Source organism: Centroberyx affinis, unplaced genomic scaffold (genome assembly GCF_046629955.1).
Source record: "Centroberyx affinis isolate AG114_WGS23_722 - 3 ecotype Tasmania unplaced genomic scaffold, CSIRO-AGI_Caff_v1 ptg003587l_1, whole genome shotgun sequence".
In the NCBI taxonomy this organism is placed as follows: domain Eukaryota; kingdom Metazoa; phylum Chordata; class Actinopteri; order Beryciformes; family Berycidae; genus Centroberyx; species Centroberyx affinis.
The window spans coordinates 93,239-110,256 of record NW_027281513.1 but is presented as its reverse complement, the minus strand read 5'-3'; the positions used below and the strand labels follow the sequence as shown (position 1 = coordinate 110,256).

At 40.6% G+C, this 17,018-nt stretch overlaps 1 protein-coding gene across 14 annotated transcripts in view; it reads left to right on the top strand.

Moving 5' to 3' along the window:
- The window catches only part of LOC139661691 (sodium/calcium exchanger 2-like), a 62,973-nt gene that overhangs the window by 13,412 nt on the left and 32,543 nt on the right, over positions 1 to 17,018 (top strand). For all 14 annotated transcript variants that reach the window (XM_071540223.1, XM_071540236.1, XM_071540225.1 and 11 more), the window contains 4 exons: positions 1,440 to 1,565; positions 3,153 to 3,348; positions 4,932 to 5,062; positions 9,951 to 10,324. In XM_071540223.1, coding sequence (XP_071396324.1) covers positions 1,440 to 1,565; positions 3,153 to 3,348; positions 4,932 to 5,062; positions 9,951 to 10,324 — 827 coding nt within the window. The remainder of the gene's footprint in view (positions 1 to 1,439; positions 1,566 to 3,152; positions 3,349 to 4,931; positions 5,063 to 9,950; positions 10,325 to 17,018) is intronic.

Here is a 17,018-nt window from a genome sequence, read left to right as displayed (position 1 = left end):
GCAGAGGGTGATGTCATCGGGTTATCATGTGGGCTTCACTTCCTCCTGCCAGATGTTTCATTGAATTAGACCTGCGGCACTTTCAGGACAGTCAGCGTTAATTCAATCAGCATCAGACCCTTCAGTTATTCCCCGAGCAGCTCCTGTTGCATCCACTTAGTGTGTAACTCACTCTCACATTTGTGTATAGACACAAACAGCACGCGCACACACACACACACACACACACACACACAAACACACGTCCTCCAACATTTGGCAGCACTGCTGTGCGTCCAGCAGGGTTTCCCCAACCATTGAAAGCAATATATTTGTTTATTTGTTTATATGTTTATTTAAATGGGCAGCAGTTCAGTAAATAGCCCTCACAGCAAGAAGGGCCCAGGTTCGATTCCTGGCCCTTACTGTGTGGAGTTTGCATATTGTCCTTGTGTTTGACCAGGGTTTTCCTCACACAGTCCATAAGCATGGAAGTCAGGTGGACTGGAGCCTCTACACTGCCCGTTTACATTTCCCATAGGTATGAATGTGAGCCTGTCTATGCAGGGTGTCTTGATGCCTTCTGTCCAGTGCATGCTGGGTTTGGTCACCCTGAAAATGATTAAATGGGTCGAGAAATTGAAGGAATGAATGATTAATTAAATCATAATATAACCTTGTGTCTCCTCCTCGTATCTATTCAGGAACTAGGGAAAAGCGGCCTTGTTTTCTCGTTGACCCCTGTGCATTTCTGAGTTTATCCAATGGGTTTTGAAAGGGTTTCGTCGGCCCAATTCAATTGGAGTTAAAACATAAAAATCACTGAAACTGGAGCTACAAGGTTTTCACACGACAGCAGTGATATATGTGAAATGCAAGCAAGGAAATGCAAGGAAGTGAGGCAGTGATTTGGATGTGGAACTGGACCCTGAACTATAAATCCCTCCAAAATCCATTCGCCCAAAGTACCAGGTGACTTGTTGACTAGAGAGACCATGGCAAAACTGAAAGGTCACAAGTTTGATCCCTGCTACAATCAGAGTTTCTATCAGCAATATGCATGCTGTCAAAGTGACAATGAGCAAGACGCTGAAAAACGACTAAATAAAAGAACTACATGCCAAAAATATAGAACAAAAGTCAACATTTAATAGCACTTATGTGTAGCTATGGGGCGGAAAGAAAGATTTTCAAGCTCTTACTCTTTATCGTGCCTGATGGTGTTGACACAAACCAAAAAATGCCATAAAAAACATGTTCTTTGTGAAAAAATGGTAAAACCAGGAGGTTGCACCGAAACGTTGCGTTATAGCTGAGAATGTCTTCTAGATACACGTCTGATTAGGTTTCTTCATATGTTTACTTATATGTTTTTTTCAAAATGAAGTCTTGTCCCCAGATATATAGTTTCTAGGGAAATCACTGATGGATCCTGACTGTCCTCTCCTGTCCCCCTGCAGGTGATCCGTATCCTGAAGGAGCTGAAGCAGAAATATCCGGACAAAGAGCTGGACCAGCTGGTGGAGCTCGCCAACTACTACGCCCTGCTGCACCAACAGAAGAGCAGGGCCTTTTACCGCATTCAGGTAACAAGCACACACACACACACACACACACACACACACACACACACACACACACACACACTCACAATAATCAGGAAGAACAACATACTACTTAGGATCTACAAAACAAATTACATTTACTGCCTCAGTGGTAATTGTTCACATTAACTGGTAAATGAACCCATTTACAAAGCAGTTGTTATTTAATTAATAATCATAATGATTCCAGTAATCATGTTATCATTGTTAATACTGAGCAAATAAACAATGCTTAATTAATCATGGAAATGATAATGTTCCTGTCTAAGTGGTTTTAATGATGTAATGTAAATTTGAGCAGAATAGTCATGACATTCATGGTACACAGCCTACACATTTCAAACATAAGCAAGAGAGAGAGAGAGAGAGAGAGAGAGAAAGAGAGAGAGAGAGAGAAAGAGAGAGAGAGAGAGAGACAGACAGGGAGAGAGAGACAGGGAGAGCGAGAGAGAGAGAGAGAGGGAGAGAGAGAGAGAGAGAGAGAGAGAGAGAGAGAGAGACTGTCTTGTCTTCAGCCCTGGTCCTAGTCTCCACTCCAAAGCACTACAAGTCGTAGCAAGAGAGGAGTCAGCTCAGTTAATAACAAACAGATGTTTTTTCTGGTTTTGTTAGCTAGCTAATTAGCCTGCAGGATAATTTAGCAACGCAACGCAACATGATCTCATAAAAAGTTGTGAAATGAGCACAAACTCTGAAATGCAGAGTTACATGCTGTGGACACTAATCATGTGAAAATGATGCTCCTGCACCACAAACTGGATTCTGTGGCAATAACACAAATTTGACACGGCATTTTCAGCTAAAGGTTGGCTAACGGTTAAGTTTAGGCAAGTAAAACAACGTTTGGTTAAGGTTAGGCAACTGAAACAACTTGGTTATGGTTAAAAAAAAGAGATATCATGGTTAGGCTACTTGGTCATGGTTAAAAAAAAAACTCTAAAAATGAAAATTTGATTCACAGTAGAAATGTTCTTCATACAAGCTGGGAATTGAACCTCTGTTGCCGGTGCTGAAGGCAAACCCCTGCTACCGAACACAACACCCTTACTTACTGAGCTACTTCAGTGTGACTCTACTTGTTTATAGTTGTGTTTAGTGCTGGAAACATGGAAATGTAACACTTAATGTGCCACCAACATGTAATTTGGTTTTGTGTAATATGCTGAAGCAACCGATATGTTAACGTCAACATACAACTAGCCACTACTAACACTAGCTTCTACTAGATATGTTAGCTAGAGTGCTAATCAGATGTGTTAACAACAAGACAGTGATGGTTAGCTGACCAGATACTATGGTTAGCTAGCTAACAAGCTGACATTATCTAAACACTAAATCAATCAGATGGATCAGTGGTAAAATGATTAGTTCACAGTCAAAAACAGCACAGAAATTAACCGTGTTTCTTCTGTACTGTTGAGATAGACAAATGGTACGTTTAGAAACACAATCAGCTGTTCAGAGAGCTGAGGACCTCCAATATGGCCGCCAGTGGTGTGTGTTACGTCACCTGAAAGATCGGTCCTCCTCTGCGCCTCTTAACCCCGCCTCCTCCCTCTCTCCCTCCAGGCGACCCGTATGATGATCGGCGCCGGTAACGTCCTGAAGAAGCACGCGGCCGACCACGCCCGCCGCACCGTGGTGCCGGACGAGGAGTCGCCAGAGGAAGACGACCTGGGGATCTGCAGCCGCATCGCCTTCGAGAGCGCCCACAGCCAGTGCATGGAGAACTGCGGAGTTCTGACTCTGGCTGTCGTCTGCCAAGGTAGAATCAGTCATCCGTTCATTCATTTACTATCCAGGCTCATGGGGAAGGCTGTATACATATTGCATATTACATATGAATAAGTAATGAGCTAATATTGACTTAACATAAATAAGTAAAAAGCAGAGAAGACTGATGTGGTAATAAACTGTTAAGTATGATCTTTTCTTCTCTCCCTCCATTTGAACTTTCATTTCTGGTCCTTTATTTGTCTTTCTACCCTTTCTAATGACTTTTGGCAGAATTCAGAGAACTAAGTCATAAATTGTAATATGAATTTCTGACAAAAGTCAATGTTTTACCATAAAAAAGTCATCACAGAGTTTTAATATTTTGATTAATCCCCAAATTTCTTTTCACTCTACAAATTAGTTTTTGATTTTGACATGAATGAATGAATGAATGAATGAATGAATGAATGAATGAAATTTTATCATTGTGTCGTGCATACAATTGTATGCCCAGCCCGCATGGGCTTACAACACACCATATATTCAAACAAGCCAGGACCAGAGTACAGTGTATACATTGTCAAACAACAGAGAAAGAAAATAAAGAAACTAAAGCATCTTTCACCTTCAGATCTTCAGACCATCATTGAGTAGGGCAGAACTCCTAAATCACTGACAGAAGCTTACTATGTGTTACTGAAAAATCAAAATAAATATTAATCTATATTCTATATTAAACAATCTAGCTTGCCTTCTTTTCCAGGCTTTTGAGATAAAGTTAGCAAACCTAAAAACATCAAAATTAAACAGCCATTCCAGTTTTTGCTCATCTGAACACATGAGTTTTGCTTGTTACTGTACCGGTATTTCAGGGTTTGTGAAAGGTTTTATTACAAAGGATTCAGTTTGAATCGGACACATCTGGCCCGTTAGAGAACAAAGGCTGCAGGTGTTCAACTCTGGATATAATAGACTAGACTAATGATCTCGCCCAGAAAGCTTCCTAAGATGACTAAGATGGGAAAAAAAAAAATACATGAGCACTTTTACTGCAGATCAGAGATTTACTGGGATATAAAACTCTGATCTGCAGTGTAAGTGCTCCTATCTCTTCTGTTGCTTTGCCCGGTCGTCCTCATGAAGTTTTCTTTGGTCGGCAAGGGTTTTATTACCTTGATAATGTTCTTTAACACTGACTTAAAATAGACCTGCAGGTTGACTTACAAGCTATTATAAAAGTTGTAAAAGGCTTTTTTTTTCTATGCAAGGCAGTCTCTTCAAGAAAGTGAATATAAAGCCCCAATTCTGAATTGGGGGCTTTAATTGTTACAATTTTTTTTGATGCGTAAAATAAAGGTTTGTGTTTGTGCTGAGAGTTAGATAGATAGATAGATAGATAGATAGATAGATAGATAGATAGATAGATAGATAGATAGATAGATGGATAGATAGATATTGCTGCATGTAAATCAAGAAATCAATAGATATGACCTCAACTAATTATTATTACAACATATTTTGATGTGCTATAGAGCTATGAGCTGAGTTTGTGTTGAGTTTGTATTAAAAATGTAATAAACGGTGAAGATTTATGGTATGACATATGGTATTTATTTAATTCCTGTTATGAAGGTGGACTGGGAGAGAACACCTTCTATGTGGACTACAGGACGGAGGACGGGTCGGCCAACGCCGGGTCGGACTACGAGTACAGCGAAGGAACTCTGGTGTTCAAACCTGGAGAGACTCGCAAGGAGATTAAGGTGAGGAGGAGGAGGAGAGGAAGACGAGGAAGACGAGGAACAGGAGTGAGAAAGGAGTGAATTGTGAATTACACGGGGGGGGGTTGGAAACTTTAGAGATGAGAGACATTTCACCTTGCTATAATGAATATAATCAGAAAATATGTCTTTTTTTTGTTTTATCTATTTACCAAAATTAACCTGTTCAGCAGTCTCTCATATGTGTTGCTAGACGACACCATATGAAGAAAAACAGGCCCCGCCCACTTTGAAAGGAATTTGCTTTCCATACTCTATCCATGCACCATCTTAGCATTTTTCTACTATCTTTAATAAGAATTGTCAAGTTTGTTGATTTTGACAGAAAGAGGACCCCACTATTAAAAGATTAATTTAGGTTTTTGGAGATGAGATGAAACTTTAAAGATCCCTAGGGGAAAATTGTATTAGTAGCCTATCAGATATTTTATGAAGCAGCAGCTCTTTCAGTTCATCCCAACAGCTCAGTTCATCTCACCTCAGAGTTTTGTTTGTTGAGATTTTGGAAATGGAAGCTGATAAAATCTGGTGCGAGGGCAGAATGGAGCTTCAGTTTATGATGCTGCGTAAACATCCTGCAGACTTCTGAAAAACCTGAGTGATCTCTGTTAAACCTGGACAGATATCCAACAGATCAAAGACAGGGGGAGAGGAAGAGAGAGAGAGATGAGGAGATAAATACAGAGAGTCCTACCAGGACAGACACTGAACCGGTCATATTAACAAACCATCAGCTGCAATAGAAGAGAGATTTTCCCTGCTGGGTCCATTAGATCCGCTCTGCAGATCAAAAAGAGCACTAGACATGTTTAAGTTTTATTATCATAAAAATGGAAATTTACATAGAAATAGTAACGCTGTGAGCTTGAAAGGCCATCCAGGATTTTGGCGTCTGTTCAGTCCACAATCAGATGGAAGCAATAAAGGACAACTTAGATTGCTGCCGTGTTCAGGCCCACTTCAACATCATTACTGTAGCAATAACAAGTTTTTAGCGAAATGCAAGTTTACGAAAGTCTGAAAAGAAGATGCAGAGTCAGCTCAGTCAGTTCAGTCAAGCTGCTCCAATGTTCACTGGTCCTGATTACAAATGCTCCAAAACGTTTTACTGTAATCCAGACTTTGGAGCATCAAAAGAGCTTTGCCTGCAGCTCTAAGACAAAGCTCCTATACATAGTGATGAGAAGTTGGAGAGCATTGATTGATTCAGAAGGCACAAAACAGAAAGTAAAAATTGCTTCCAAAAAGTGAAAAACTTCATGATATGCAACAATACAAAAAGCTAGAAGCAAAACGCTAGAAAAGCAGAGATGTTCTTATCACATATACTGTGTGAATATACGGCATATAGGCCGACTGCGAGAGGTAAAGAAGTGGTGAGCCGGGTGATTTCTCCTCAGATTCGAGGTTTGATCAGAGATCAAAAGAAATGTGAGGACTGGGTGAGAGGAGCAGATGAGAGGAGAGTGGTGCAGTAGCCGGAAGATTCATTATATAAGAGAAGCGTGGTGAGGATGGGACATTAAAAAAACAGACACTATAAATTGGCCCATCTAACACGAGTGAATGGAATGGGAATGGTCAGTGTCATCCATTTCAACAGAATACCATTGGATTTCATCGATCACTGTGCCAGAGGTGAGCAGCAGAGAAACCAATTAAACTTGAATGTCTCACTTTTCTGCCAGAACAACCTCCATTTTCATCGCTGCATCAATTCCACAGTACCACCACCTCTACGGCCTTCACAGCACTATTCTCTACTTATTGATAAAAGAAAGCGTTGGCTTGACATAATCATTGAAAGGCCTTGCTATCGGCACTCACAGCGCAGGGTGCAGTTCTTTTTAAAGAAAGAGTTATAGTAGTCATCGAAATAAGACGTCTAGCATTCATTAAAGTTGGAGAATGAATGTAACTTGCAACACAATGATGGAATGCAGGCATGAGAAGTGGGATCCAGCCGCAAAACGATGAGTGTTATTGATAATTCAAGAAGCGTAAAAAAAGGAAATTCTTTGCGTATCAGGGATTGCATGCATGATTCAACAAATAAGGCATTTGTTGAATCATGCATGCAATCCCTGATACGCAAAGAATCCAGCAGAACCACTGCGCTGTTCTTCAAACTATTCCGATGACTATTTGTTGCACTGAAAAACTGTCAGTTCATTGTCAGTGTTGTTTGAGTTTTTATTGATTTGACAGTATATTGATATTTAGTGTTAAAGGTTTTCACATTCCAGAGCAAAACGAATACAACTTTTCTAATTTGGAATTTTCCATCCTCATAAAGCATTTTCAAAAATCTGAGTTCAGTTGTAAAATTGTGAATAACTCATGATTGACTGACATGTCTGATCGAACCGTATAATTCCAAGAGTGCATAATGAGAGTGAACACAACTTTGACTCTTAACTTTTTATGTGGTTTCAACAACCTGAGTTGAGGTTGAAATCATGTTTGACACACCTCAGTATAGATCTCCACCCTTAGAGTACATTTGGCTGGATGGCTGCTATTCATTCATAAAAATGTGTGCATTCATGAAAATTTAATTAACCGCCACTACACTTCGATTCAGCGAACGCCTGAGTTGCATCTTAAGTAGACAGATAGAGCCACTGAGATCGATGTTAAAAAGTCTCTGCTGTCTAATGGAGAGAAAGAAATGGGAGTTACTGCTGTCAGTTACATCTTCTGTGTCAGTTGCATTTATCTATTGCATTTTATCTACTGAGAAAAGACAGAAAAACTCTTACTTTTCTCCTTTTTTGAGCCCTTCTTTCATCCTAATGAAGTTTTATCTGTATGGCGACAGATTCAGAACCCCTTTATACGCTTTATTCACAATAAACGCACAGAAATTTATCTTGACAACTAACACGGTATCACAGTACATTCTGACACACAGGACCTCAATGTCAGTGCAAAGTGACAGCAGATTGCAGCACATTTATCACTCTACGGATAAACATTCACCAAATCGTGCTTTTTCATTTTTTCCCATATTTGCTCTTTAAGCATATGACAGTTTGAATTTCACTATTAACGGCGATGGATCCAGGCTCTGCAAATAACTGTCACCCTCACCTTAGTCACTAGATTGCTGCCATAAACATATATGAGGAGCACTTGATTTATATTATCTTGCAGATGAGGCCCCGCATGTCATTTTCCCCACTCTGCCTCTTCATCTCGTTATATCGCTCGTACGTATTGTGACTTGCCTGGGTCCAGACCTTCAAGTCCGCCCAGTAACGAGTTGACAATTCTGTCTGATATCAGGCAACATTGTGACTGGACTGGATCCAGAATACGCAGAAGCCTGATCACGTAGCCAAGCCTGACAATTACGGGCTGCGGTCTGGCTCATTGGATTACAGTGCCAGTGTAATCTGATTTGGGAGCGCCCGGACCTGTCAGTTAATGCGCGGTGGCATGATCAGATGATAAAAAAAACCTCATTGAGACGACAAAGGTAACCGAAGCCTCTGTTTATCTGTCTGCGGAGGGAGAAGCAGCAGCCGGCCGGGCCTGCTCACGATTCAGCTCTCGGTTTCTGCTCACACACCGATCCAGACACACTCCAGACTCGAGCGTGCAGGGCGGGGTGGGGGTCAGCTCACTTTAAATTCAGAATGTAATTTGAAACTGCAGCTCACATAATAATGATAGAGTGTTTTTTCGATAGCATCTTGCAACAAAGGATCTCCATTTTTTGAATTCTGCAGAAAATCCACTTTCTGAGTTTATTACTTTGACGCAGTAGAGTTTAGGGCTACATAATAAATCATGTATAATCATACAGTATGTTGAGATTTTAGTTTCCATAAGTAATAATTGTAGAATATTGGCTTTGAATCCAACTCGGACCCAAACACATCTTTATCCTTCCTATCCCTACTTCTCCCTCTCTCACTTTCTCTGTCTCTCTCAAGATCTTTGTCAAAATGTTCTTGTTTCTTCCATGACACGTTTGACGTAATATCTAATGGAGACAGAAGAAGTATAAAGAGCACAGAACTTTACTCGCCAACCTCAAAATATCGAGGATGCATCGGTTGGTGTCTTTGCCGACAAGAGCAAATGGGAAGCCCCAAGATTCATTGAAAGTGTGACACATCACATCTAAACTAGCACAAATAAACAGTGAGATAGTCTATAGTATGGAATCGTAAGAAACAGCTGGGAAAATAAACAGCTGTGTGTCTTAATTGATCAAACATCGTCAAGCACACAGCCCATCTCAAACTGTAAAGATGCGTTCTGTGTTCATGTTCTTGAGAAGTTTGCTCTCTCCAAGACAACTTGGGAAGAACATTCTCCTCAAGAACACATGTATTAACTTCTTATTCTTAAATGCCAAGTCAACTTTGCTCGAGTCCTCAAGTCTTGAGGCACAAGTCTCAAGTCAAGTCTCAAGTCTACATGTAGAACACCAAGTCAAGTCTGAACAAATCAAGAGTCCAGTATCAATTCAATATCTTAAAGAAAACTAAATATCTAGGACTTTTCAATGCACTATGGTTTCAATAGGATAAAAACTTGGTAAGAGCATCATGAGTTTGGTTTCTATAATCAGTTTCAACTTCAATAAATTCAATCATTCCATACAAATTCAGAAAACAGAATTTAAATTGAGTCGTCTGCTGGAACAAATCTCATCACTTTCAATCTGAGTCATTTACACAAACACAAGATCTCAAATTGAGACTTTAGAAACCTTTTCAAGTCATCAGAGTACAAGTCAAAGTCAAGTCCCAAGTCACCAGAACCCAAGTCAAGTCAAGTCTCAAGTCTTCTCTTCATGCATCAAATCAAGTCTCAAGCAGTTAAACCTGTAAGTCTGCCTTCCCTCCCTCTGCAGGTCGGTATAATCGACGACGACATATTCGAGGAGGACGAGCACTTCTTCGTGCGCCTGCTGAACCTGCGTGTCGGCGACGCGGAGGGGATGTTCGAGAGCGACGAGGCCGGCGCCGCCCCCAAGGGCCGCCTGGTGGAACCGCTGGTCGCCACGGTGACCATCCTGGACGACGACCACGCGGGCATCTTCACGTTCAGCGAGCGCATGGTACGGGTGAGCGAGAGCGTGGGCACCATGGAGGTGACGGTGGTGCGCAACTCGGGCGCCCGCGGCACCGTGATCCTGCCGTACCACACCGAGGCCGGCACCGCCAAGGGAGGAGAGGACTACGAGGACGCCCGGGGAGAGCTGGAGTTCAACAACGACCAGACAACGTGAGTCAGACTGAGCGGTATCACTTTTCTGTCCTTTAGGTTCAGTGGTTCTCAACAAGGGGTCCTTGAGGGGGGTTTCCAGGGGGTCCCCAGCAAATGAAATGAATTGTTAAACTTCAGCATTATTTCATTTACAAGAAGTTAACACAATTAGAGAATGTAGAAGAATGACTGTTTTGATCATAGTTTCTCTGTTATCTCTCTACCTACAACACAGATAGTCAAGGAATTCTGGATAAAATCATATCTAGCAATACAAATATTCTCAGATTTGGGTCTGACAGACAAAATCTCATCAAATGGGGGTCCGTGGCTCTGATGTGGACTCAGTTAGGGGTCCTTCATATGTAAAAGGTTGAGAATCACTGCTTTAGGTCTCTTTCACACCTGGGAGCTTCCAAGCACAACTACAGTCTTCTACTGTTGGCCGCTGAGCAGCTCCACTGGAACAGTTGGTGGTTTATTGCCTTGCTCAACGGCAGTGGTGGAAGAAATATTCAGATCTTTGACTTAAGTAAAAGTAGCAATACCACAGTGTAAAAATACTTTGTTCCAAGTAAAAGTCCTGCATTCAAAATCTTACTTAAGTCAAAGTACAAAAGTATTAGCATCAAAATATACTTAAAGTAGCACAAGTAAAAGTAGTCATTATGCAGAATGGCCCATTTCAGAATCATATATATCATGTGATTGGACTATAATTATTGATGTATTAATGTGTTCATCACTTTAATGTTGCAGCTGGTAAAGGTGGAGCTAATTTTAATGACTTTATATACTGCTGGGTAGCTTAACTTATACAAATATATCATAATTTATTAGCTGATTTATAATTTGTATTAATTATCTAAATCTGCAAAGTAACTAGTAACTAAAGCTGTCAAGTAATTGTAGTGGAGTAAAAAGTACAATATTTCCCTCTGAAATGTAGAAGTATAAAGTAGCATGAAATGGAAATACTCAAGTAAAGTACAAGTACCTCTAAATTATACTTAAGTACAGTACTTGAGTAAATGAACTTAGTTACATTCCACCACTGCTCAACGGAACCTCGACAGTGATTGTTAAAGGATAAGTTCTGTGATTTTAGACCTATATATAATTAGTCTCTTCCATCCCTGTAGTACTTGGACCCAAAGACAATATTTGCTGCAGAGTCAGCTGTCAGTTGAGGTTGAAGTTGAGCTCTGTTGCCTCTTGCTGCTAACAATGAGTCCAAACTGTTTGTCTAAATATTTCCAAGAAAGACGTTTGTGGCTCCACAGTTGAGAAGAAACGTGACTCAGACTTTCACTAATCAGGAAATCACTGAACTGAACTGTTTTTCTCTGCCGCAGCACAGACCGCTGTGGGGTGAAAGGTGGTTCCTGGTGGAGTGATCTATTTTTGGACGGTCAGGTCGATTGTAAACAGTAGAGTTCGGTAGAAGACGATCCGCTGAGTGGTGCTGCTGAGAGAAATTCGCTCTCCATAGCGTTTTCACGTAAGCGCATTTCAACCGACAGCTGACTCTGGAGCCAATATTGTCTGTGGGTCCAAGTACTACAGGGATGGAAGAGACTATATAGGTCCAAAATCACCAAACTTATCCTTTAAAGGAGGGAAAAGCATTAGTCATTCACTTTCTCCACCCGCATTTTCCCAACCGGTCCGGGGATTCATAACGGTGAACTTCCTGTCACAAACCTGCTTCTCTGACCTCTAGGCCAGTGGTTCTCAACCTGGGGATCGGGACCCCAGAGGAGGTCACGAGATAAGTTTAGGTTCAAGTTTGATATAAGTTTGATCATGTCTATTTTTTTCTGATGTGCTTTTCTCTTATGAGACACTGAATAGCCTCTAGGCCTCCTGTGATAATCAAACAAAATAACCTGAAAATGGAAAATCATTCTCTGGGTGAACTGTTCACCACTCAGCATGTGCAGCCTGTGGCTCAGGGGCGAGTTGGCATCGCTTCATTTTCAGGTGTCAGGTCGAAGAAATGGATTTCCACTCTATAAATTTAATATTATGTTTTTAATCCTTGTGATGAATGCCTTTTTCTTTGAAGTCATTAATATTTTGCAGCCATTAGGCTTCTTCCAATAATTAATCAAGTAAAAGCCTGAGGGAAAATGAAAATAATCCTTTGGTTTCAAAGTTCACCATTCTGCATGTTCGCACCTTTTCTTGAGCCAATGAAATCTCTAAAAAGTACCTATTGTATAATTTCAAAAATATATCACTTCTTCATTCACTTCTGAAGTCCTGAAAAGCTTAAATTTATGGAGATTTTGTGTGTCAGTAACATTATGTATTCTGTTCTACCTTTGTGAACAGTGTGCTATGATGGAGGAATGGGCTCAATATAGTAATAATACTACAAAACTGAGAGGGAGGGATACAGGGAGGGAGGAGATTTCATATTTGCCATCATCCACAGTGAAGAAGGATGGGGAGAAAGAGCGAGGGAGGAGGGATGGAGGGAAGGAAAGTCACATGTTGCCCACAGCTGTTTTCCATCATCCTGTCCTTTCTTTATCTGACTTCCTTTGTTTTTCTTGTCAGCCTTTACTCCTCCCCTGTCCTCTCCTCTCCTCGCCTCCCATCTCGTCTCCTCTCCTCACCTTGCCTCTCTTTTATTCTTACCTCTCGTCTCCTTTCCTCTCCACCTCTTTTAACTCACCTCCACTTCTCTACCTCCTTCACCCACTCTCTCTCTCTCTCCTTCTTCACCTTCATGCTTGCCAGACAGCGTTCGTATCCATTATTCATCAAGGCTGACCTGAAGGGAGCCTCTGTGTGTGTGTGTGTGTGTGTGTGTGTGTGTGTGTGTGTGTGTGCAAGAGAGAGTGAGAGTTTGTACAAGAGTGTGTGTATATGTGTTTGTGTGTGCACGTGTGTTTGAGCATGAGTGTGTGTTTAATTGGAGTATGTTTTGGAGTGTTCTGGTTACTAATTGCTGTGTGAGCACAGTGTGAAATCATGGGGCCTAATTAGCTGCAAATGAGGTCTGACTGTCTGGTCATCCTCACCCATCCTCTACTGCTGATTATACCGTTGCTGTTTTAAAAGAAATCTGTATTTTTTCCAGCAAAGGTTTGTTGAGAATACCTGCTCTTTTTCAGCAATGCCCTGCTTTCCTTTCATACACCTAAACACTTCAAACATCAGTAAATCATCACCACGTTAATTTTGAGACATTAGTATAATTCCTGTAAACAAACAAAACTACGGCAGCGTATTGATGCCACAGTGGGGGAAAAAAAATCGGCTCAGTATCTCTTTTTCTCATTATAACAAGATATTGTCACGTTATAATGACATATTTTCTCGTTATTACAACATACCAACTTATCTCATAACGAGAAACATTTCTCATTATAATGACATACCAACATATCTCGGTATAACGAGAAACTTTTCTCGTTATCACGAGATACCAAGAAACTTTCAAATGTTATAATGAGAAAAAGATCTATAGCCTAATGAGAAAACAGCCTATGGACATCAGGGAAATTGAGAAAGGCTCGTTTACACAATTTAATCATGTTGACTCAGCAACAATCAGACAGGGGGGCTTCATGTTACATGATCCATACCATAAACATATATGAGCACGCACACGTACACACACACGCACACAGTAATCTCTTACACACACAGTCACATAAGAAATCAGTATGGTGTTAAGTCTACAACATATAATGGGATGCTGGATGGTACAAGCTCCACACTGCATCAACAATAAAATGCACAAACATTTCACAATGCTCAGCACTGCAGCCAGCTGGCTAATACAGTCAACTCAACTCATCCTGACTCAGACACAATCAAAAAGTATCTCGTTATAACGATATATGTTGGTATGTCATTATAACGAGAAACGTTTCTCATTATAATGAGATAAGTTGGTATTTCATGAAACGAGAAAAGATGTCATTATAACATGAAAATATCTTGTTATAACGAGAAAAGTTTCTCATTATAACGAGATACTGAGCCTATATTTTTCTCCCACTGTGGCATCAATACGCTGCAAAACAAAACCATCGTCCAGAAGCCTGTCAGCCTCTATCGGCCTCTACTCTGCATCCTCCATTGTTTCTCCACCTGGTGGATCTGGAGGGAAATCTGCTGGATCGCTTTACGCTTTTTAAGACAAAGAGAAAATCTTTTGACCGAAGAAGCAGCAACCTTTTTTTGACAGGAAAAAAAACAGGGTCTCCACTATGGTCTCATTTATTTACGGTAGGCTAATTATGCCAAGTTATCACAGTTAATTAGGGATTAGGTGCTTGCTTACTCATTTTACTACATTTACATTTGCCAATCATAAAATATGCCCTGCATGTGAGCTAGTTGTAGTTGTGTGTGTATTTTTAGGCTGTAAAATGTATTTTGAGTTACAAAGGGTTACGAATGCTCCAAAAAGTTTATTTTCCGTCTACAAGGCAAACTCTTAATTTGTTAGGAAAGTCCCAAAAAGTCAAATTTTCCTTCTTTTCACAGTATAAAACTCTTTCAGAACATACAGGAATATACCAAACGTTTGGAGTGTCAGATAAACTGGGGATGGCATCTTTAAATACCTTTGACACTGGTGTGTCTGTGTGTTTCAGAGGTCCAGTATTATATTTACACCTGTTACCAAGTAGAATGGACTGTGTTGCTTTATTGATCCCAGCAGATCTAACCTGACACACACCACAGGCTCACTGACTGACAGAGAGTCGGATTAGCTGAGACAGGGCTGCTGGTGGGTGATGGGTAAATGGATGGATCCCACTGTGTGTGTGTGTGTGTGTGTGTGTGTGTGTCTGTGTCTGTGTCTGTGTCTGTGTCTGTCTGTCTGTGTTTGTGTGTTTGTGTGTGTGTGTGTGTGTGTGTCTATGTCTATGAACTATTTACCACCCAATATTTTTCACAGCCTGATCTCAACACCAGAGACTGACTGTCAAAGTGCCAACACTCCTCTTAAAGCAGAATTTATCTTGTGTGTCAATATTTGTGAATATGATTAGGCTAATCCTCGCCCCAAATCCTCAAACCAGACGACTCAGACTCAAACTCATCATCTCATTTAGTATAAAGTGTGGGTGCTGCTGCAAAAGGCAATGACTCTGTCAGCTGTGAACCAGAAAATTTACTTTGGAAATTGAATTTCAGTTTTACAAAAAAAGATGCATAATAATGCCTCCCACATATTTTGTGTATGTTGGCATCCACTTCTACACCTACAGACATAATAGGAGGTGAGATAAGACGAGATAAGATAAGATGCTTAAGCTGCTTCCAATAATTAATCAAGTAAAAGCCTGAGGGAAAATGAAAATAATCCTTTGGTTTCAAAGTTCACCATTCTGCATGTTCGCACCTTTTCTTGAGCCAATGAAATCTCTAAAAAGTACCTATTGTATAATTTCAAAAATATATCAATTAGAAAATAAGCATTCACTTCTGAAGTCCTGAAAAGCTTACTTGTTGGCATCCACTTCTACACCTAAAGACATACTAGGAGGTGAGATAAGACAAGATAAGATAAGATGCTTAAGCTGCTTAAATGTGCAAAGATTTGGGGGAGGGGGGGCGAGGTTGGATGTTCTTGTCATATTAAAAGAGATTTTTCAGATATTAAAAAAAAAAAAAAGGCACTTACCAACTGACAGGATGACCAACTTTATTTTACAGCCATAAGGAGAGAGACACACAGAGAGAGACACACAGAGAGAGACACAGCACACAGTTGTCTGCTCAAGGAAACAGACTGAGAGTGGAAAACTTAATGAATCCTCGTGTCTTATCTAGTCACACACTATGACTTGTTAGGGATAAACTAATAATTATGTGAGGATGACTACAATACATTTTTGTTGTTGTTTTGTATTCTGATTGTGCAAAGCAAATTCTCCCTGGGACAATATACATGTAATTCATACTCCCACAGTGGGGTATTGAGGTGGGGTGGATACTGGATATAAATCATTTCTAATAATAATGATAGTAATAATAATACATGTTATTTATAAAGTGCTTTTCACAATACTCAGACACTTTACAACAGATACTAACTAACTAAAGTGAAGATAATAAAATGATGATACATATTAAATCAGTCAAATGGAAAACAGTGAAGGTGGTTGATTGTAGCTGGAGGAGCATTGTGAACATCAGCCATGACAGAAAACATTGGCATTGGCCGTTGGAGAGACTAATAAGTGTTTTGACAGGGCCAAATTAGGCCCGCAGGCCCTAGTTTTGGCAGCTGTGATTTGAGTATTAATGTTATAGATTTCAATAGCGGCCTCATTCCTTGCCAGCTTTTTATCACCGTTCTTTCGCTCTCTGTCATTTTCACACCTCATCGCTCCCCAGTGAGGCTCACTGGCCATCGATCGCATCTGTCCATCCGTCCACCTTCCAACTGCTTTTAGTTTCCACTCTCTCTCTCTCTCTCTCTGTCTCTCTCTCTCTCTCTCTCTCTCTCTCTCTCTCTCTTGCTTCACTGCTTTTCTGTTTTCCCTCTCTGCGGGTCTCCTCTCCTCCTTCTGTTCTCTGCAGTTTTCTTCTCTTTCTCTCTCCTTGTAAACAATCTCCCCTGCCTTGTTCGCTCTTTCTTTTATTTGACCACCCCTTCCCTCTGTTCCTCCCTACCTTCATTTTTTCTCTCTCTCTCTCTCTCTCTGTCTCTGTCTCTCTCTCCCTCTCTCTATTC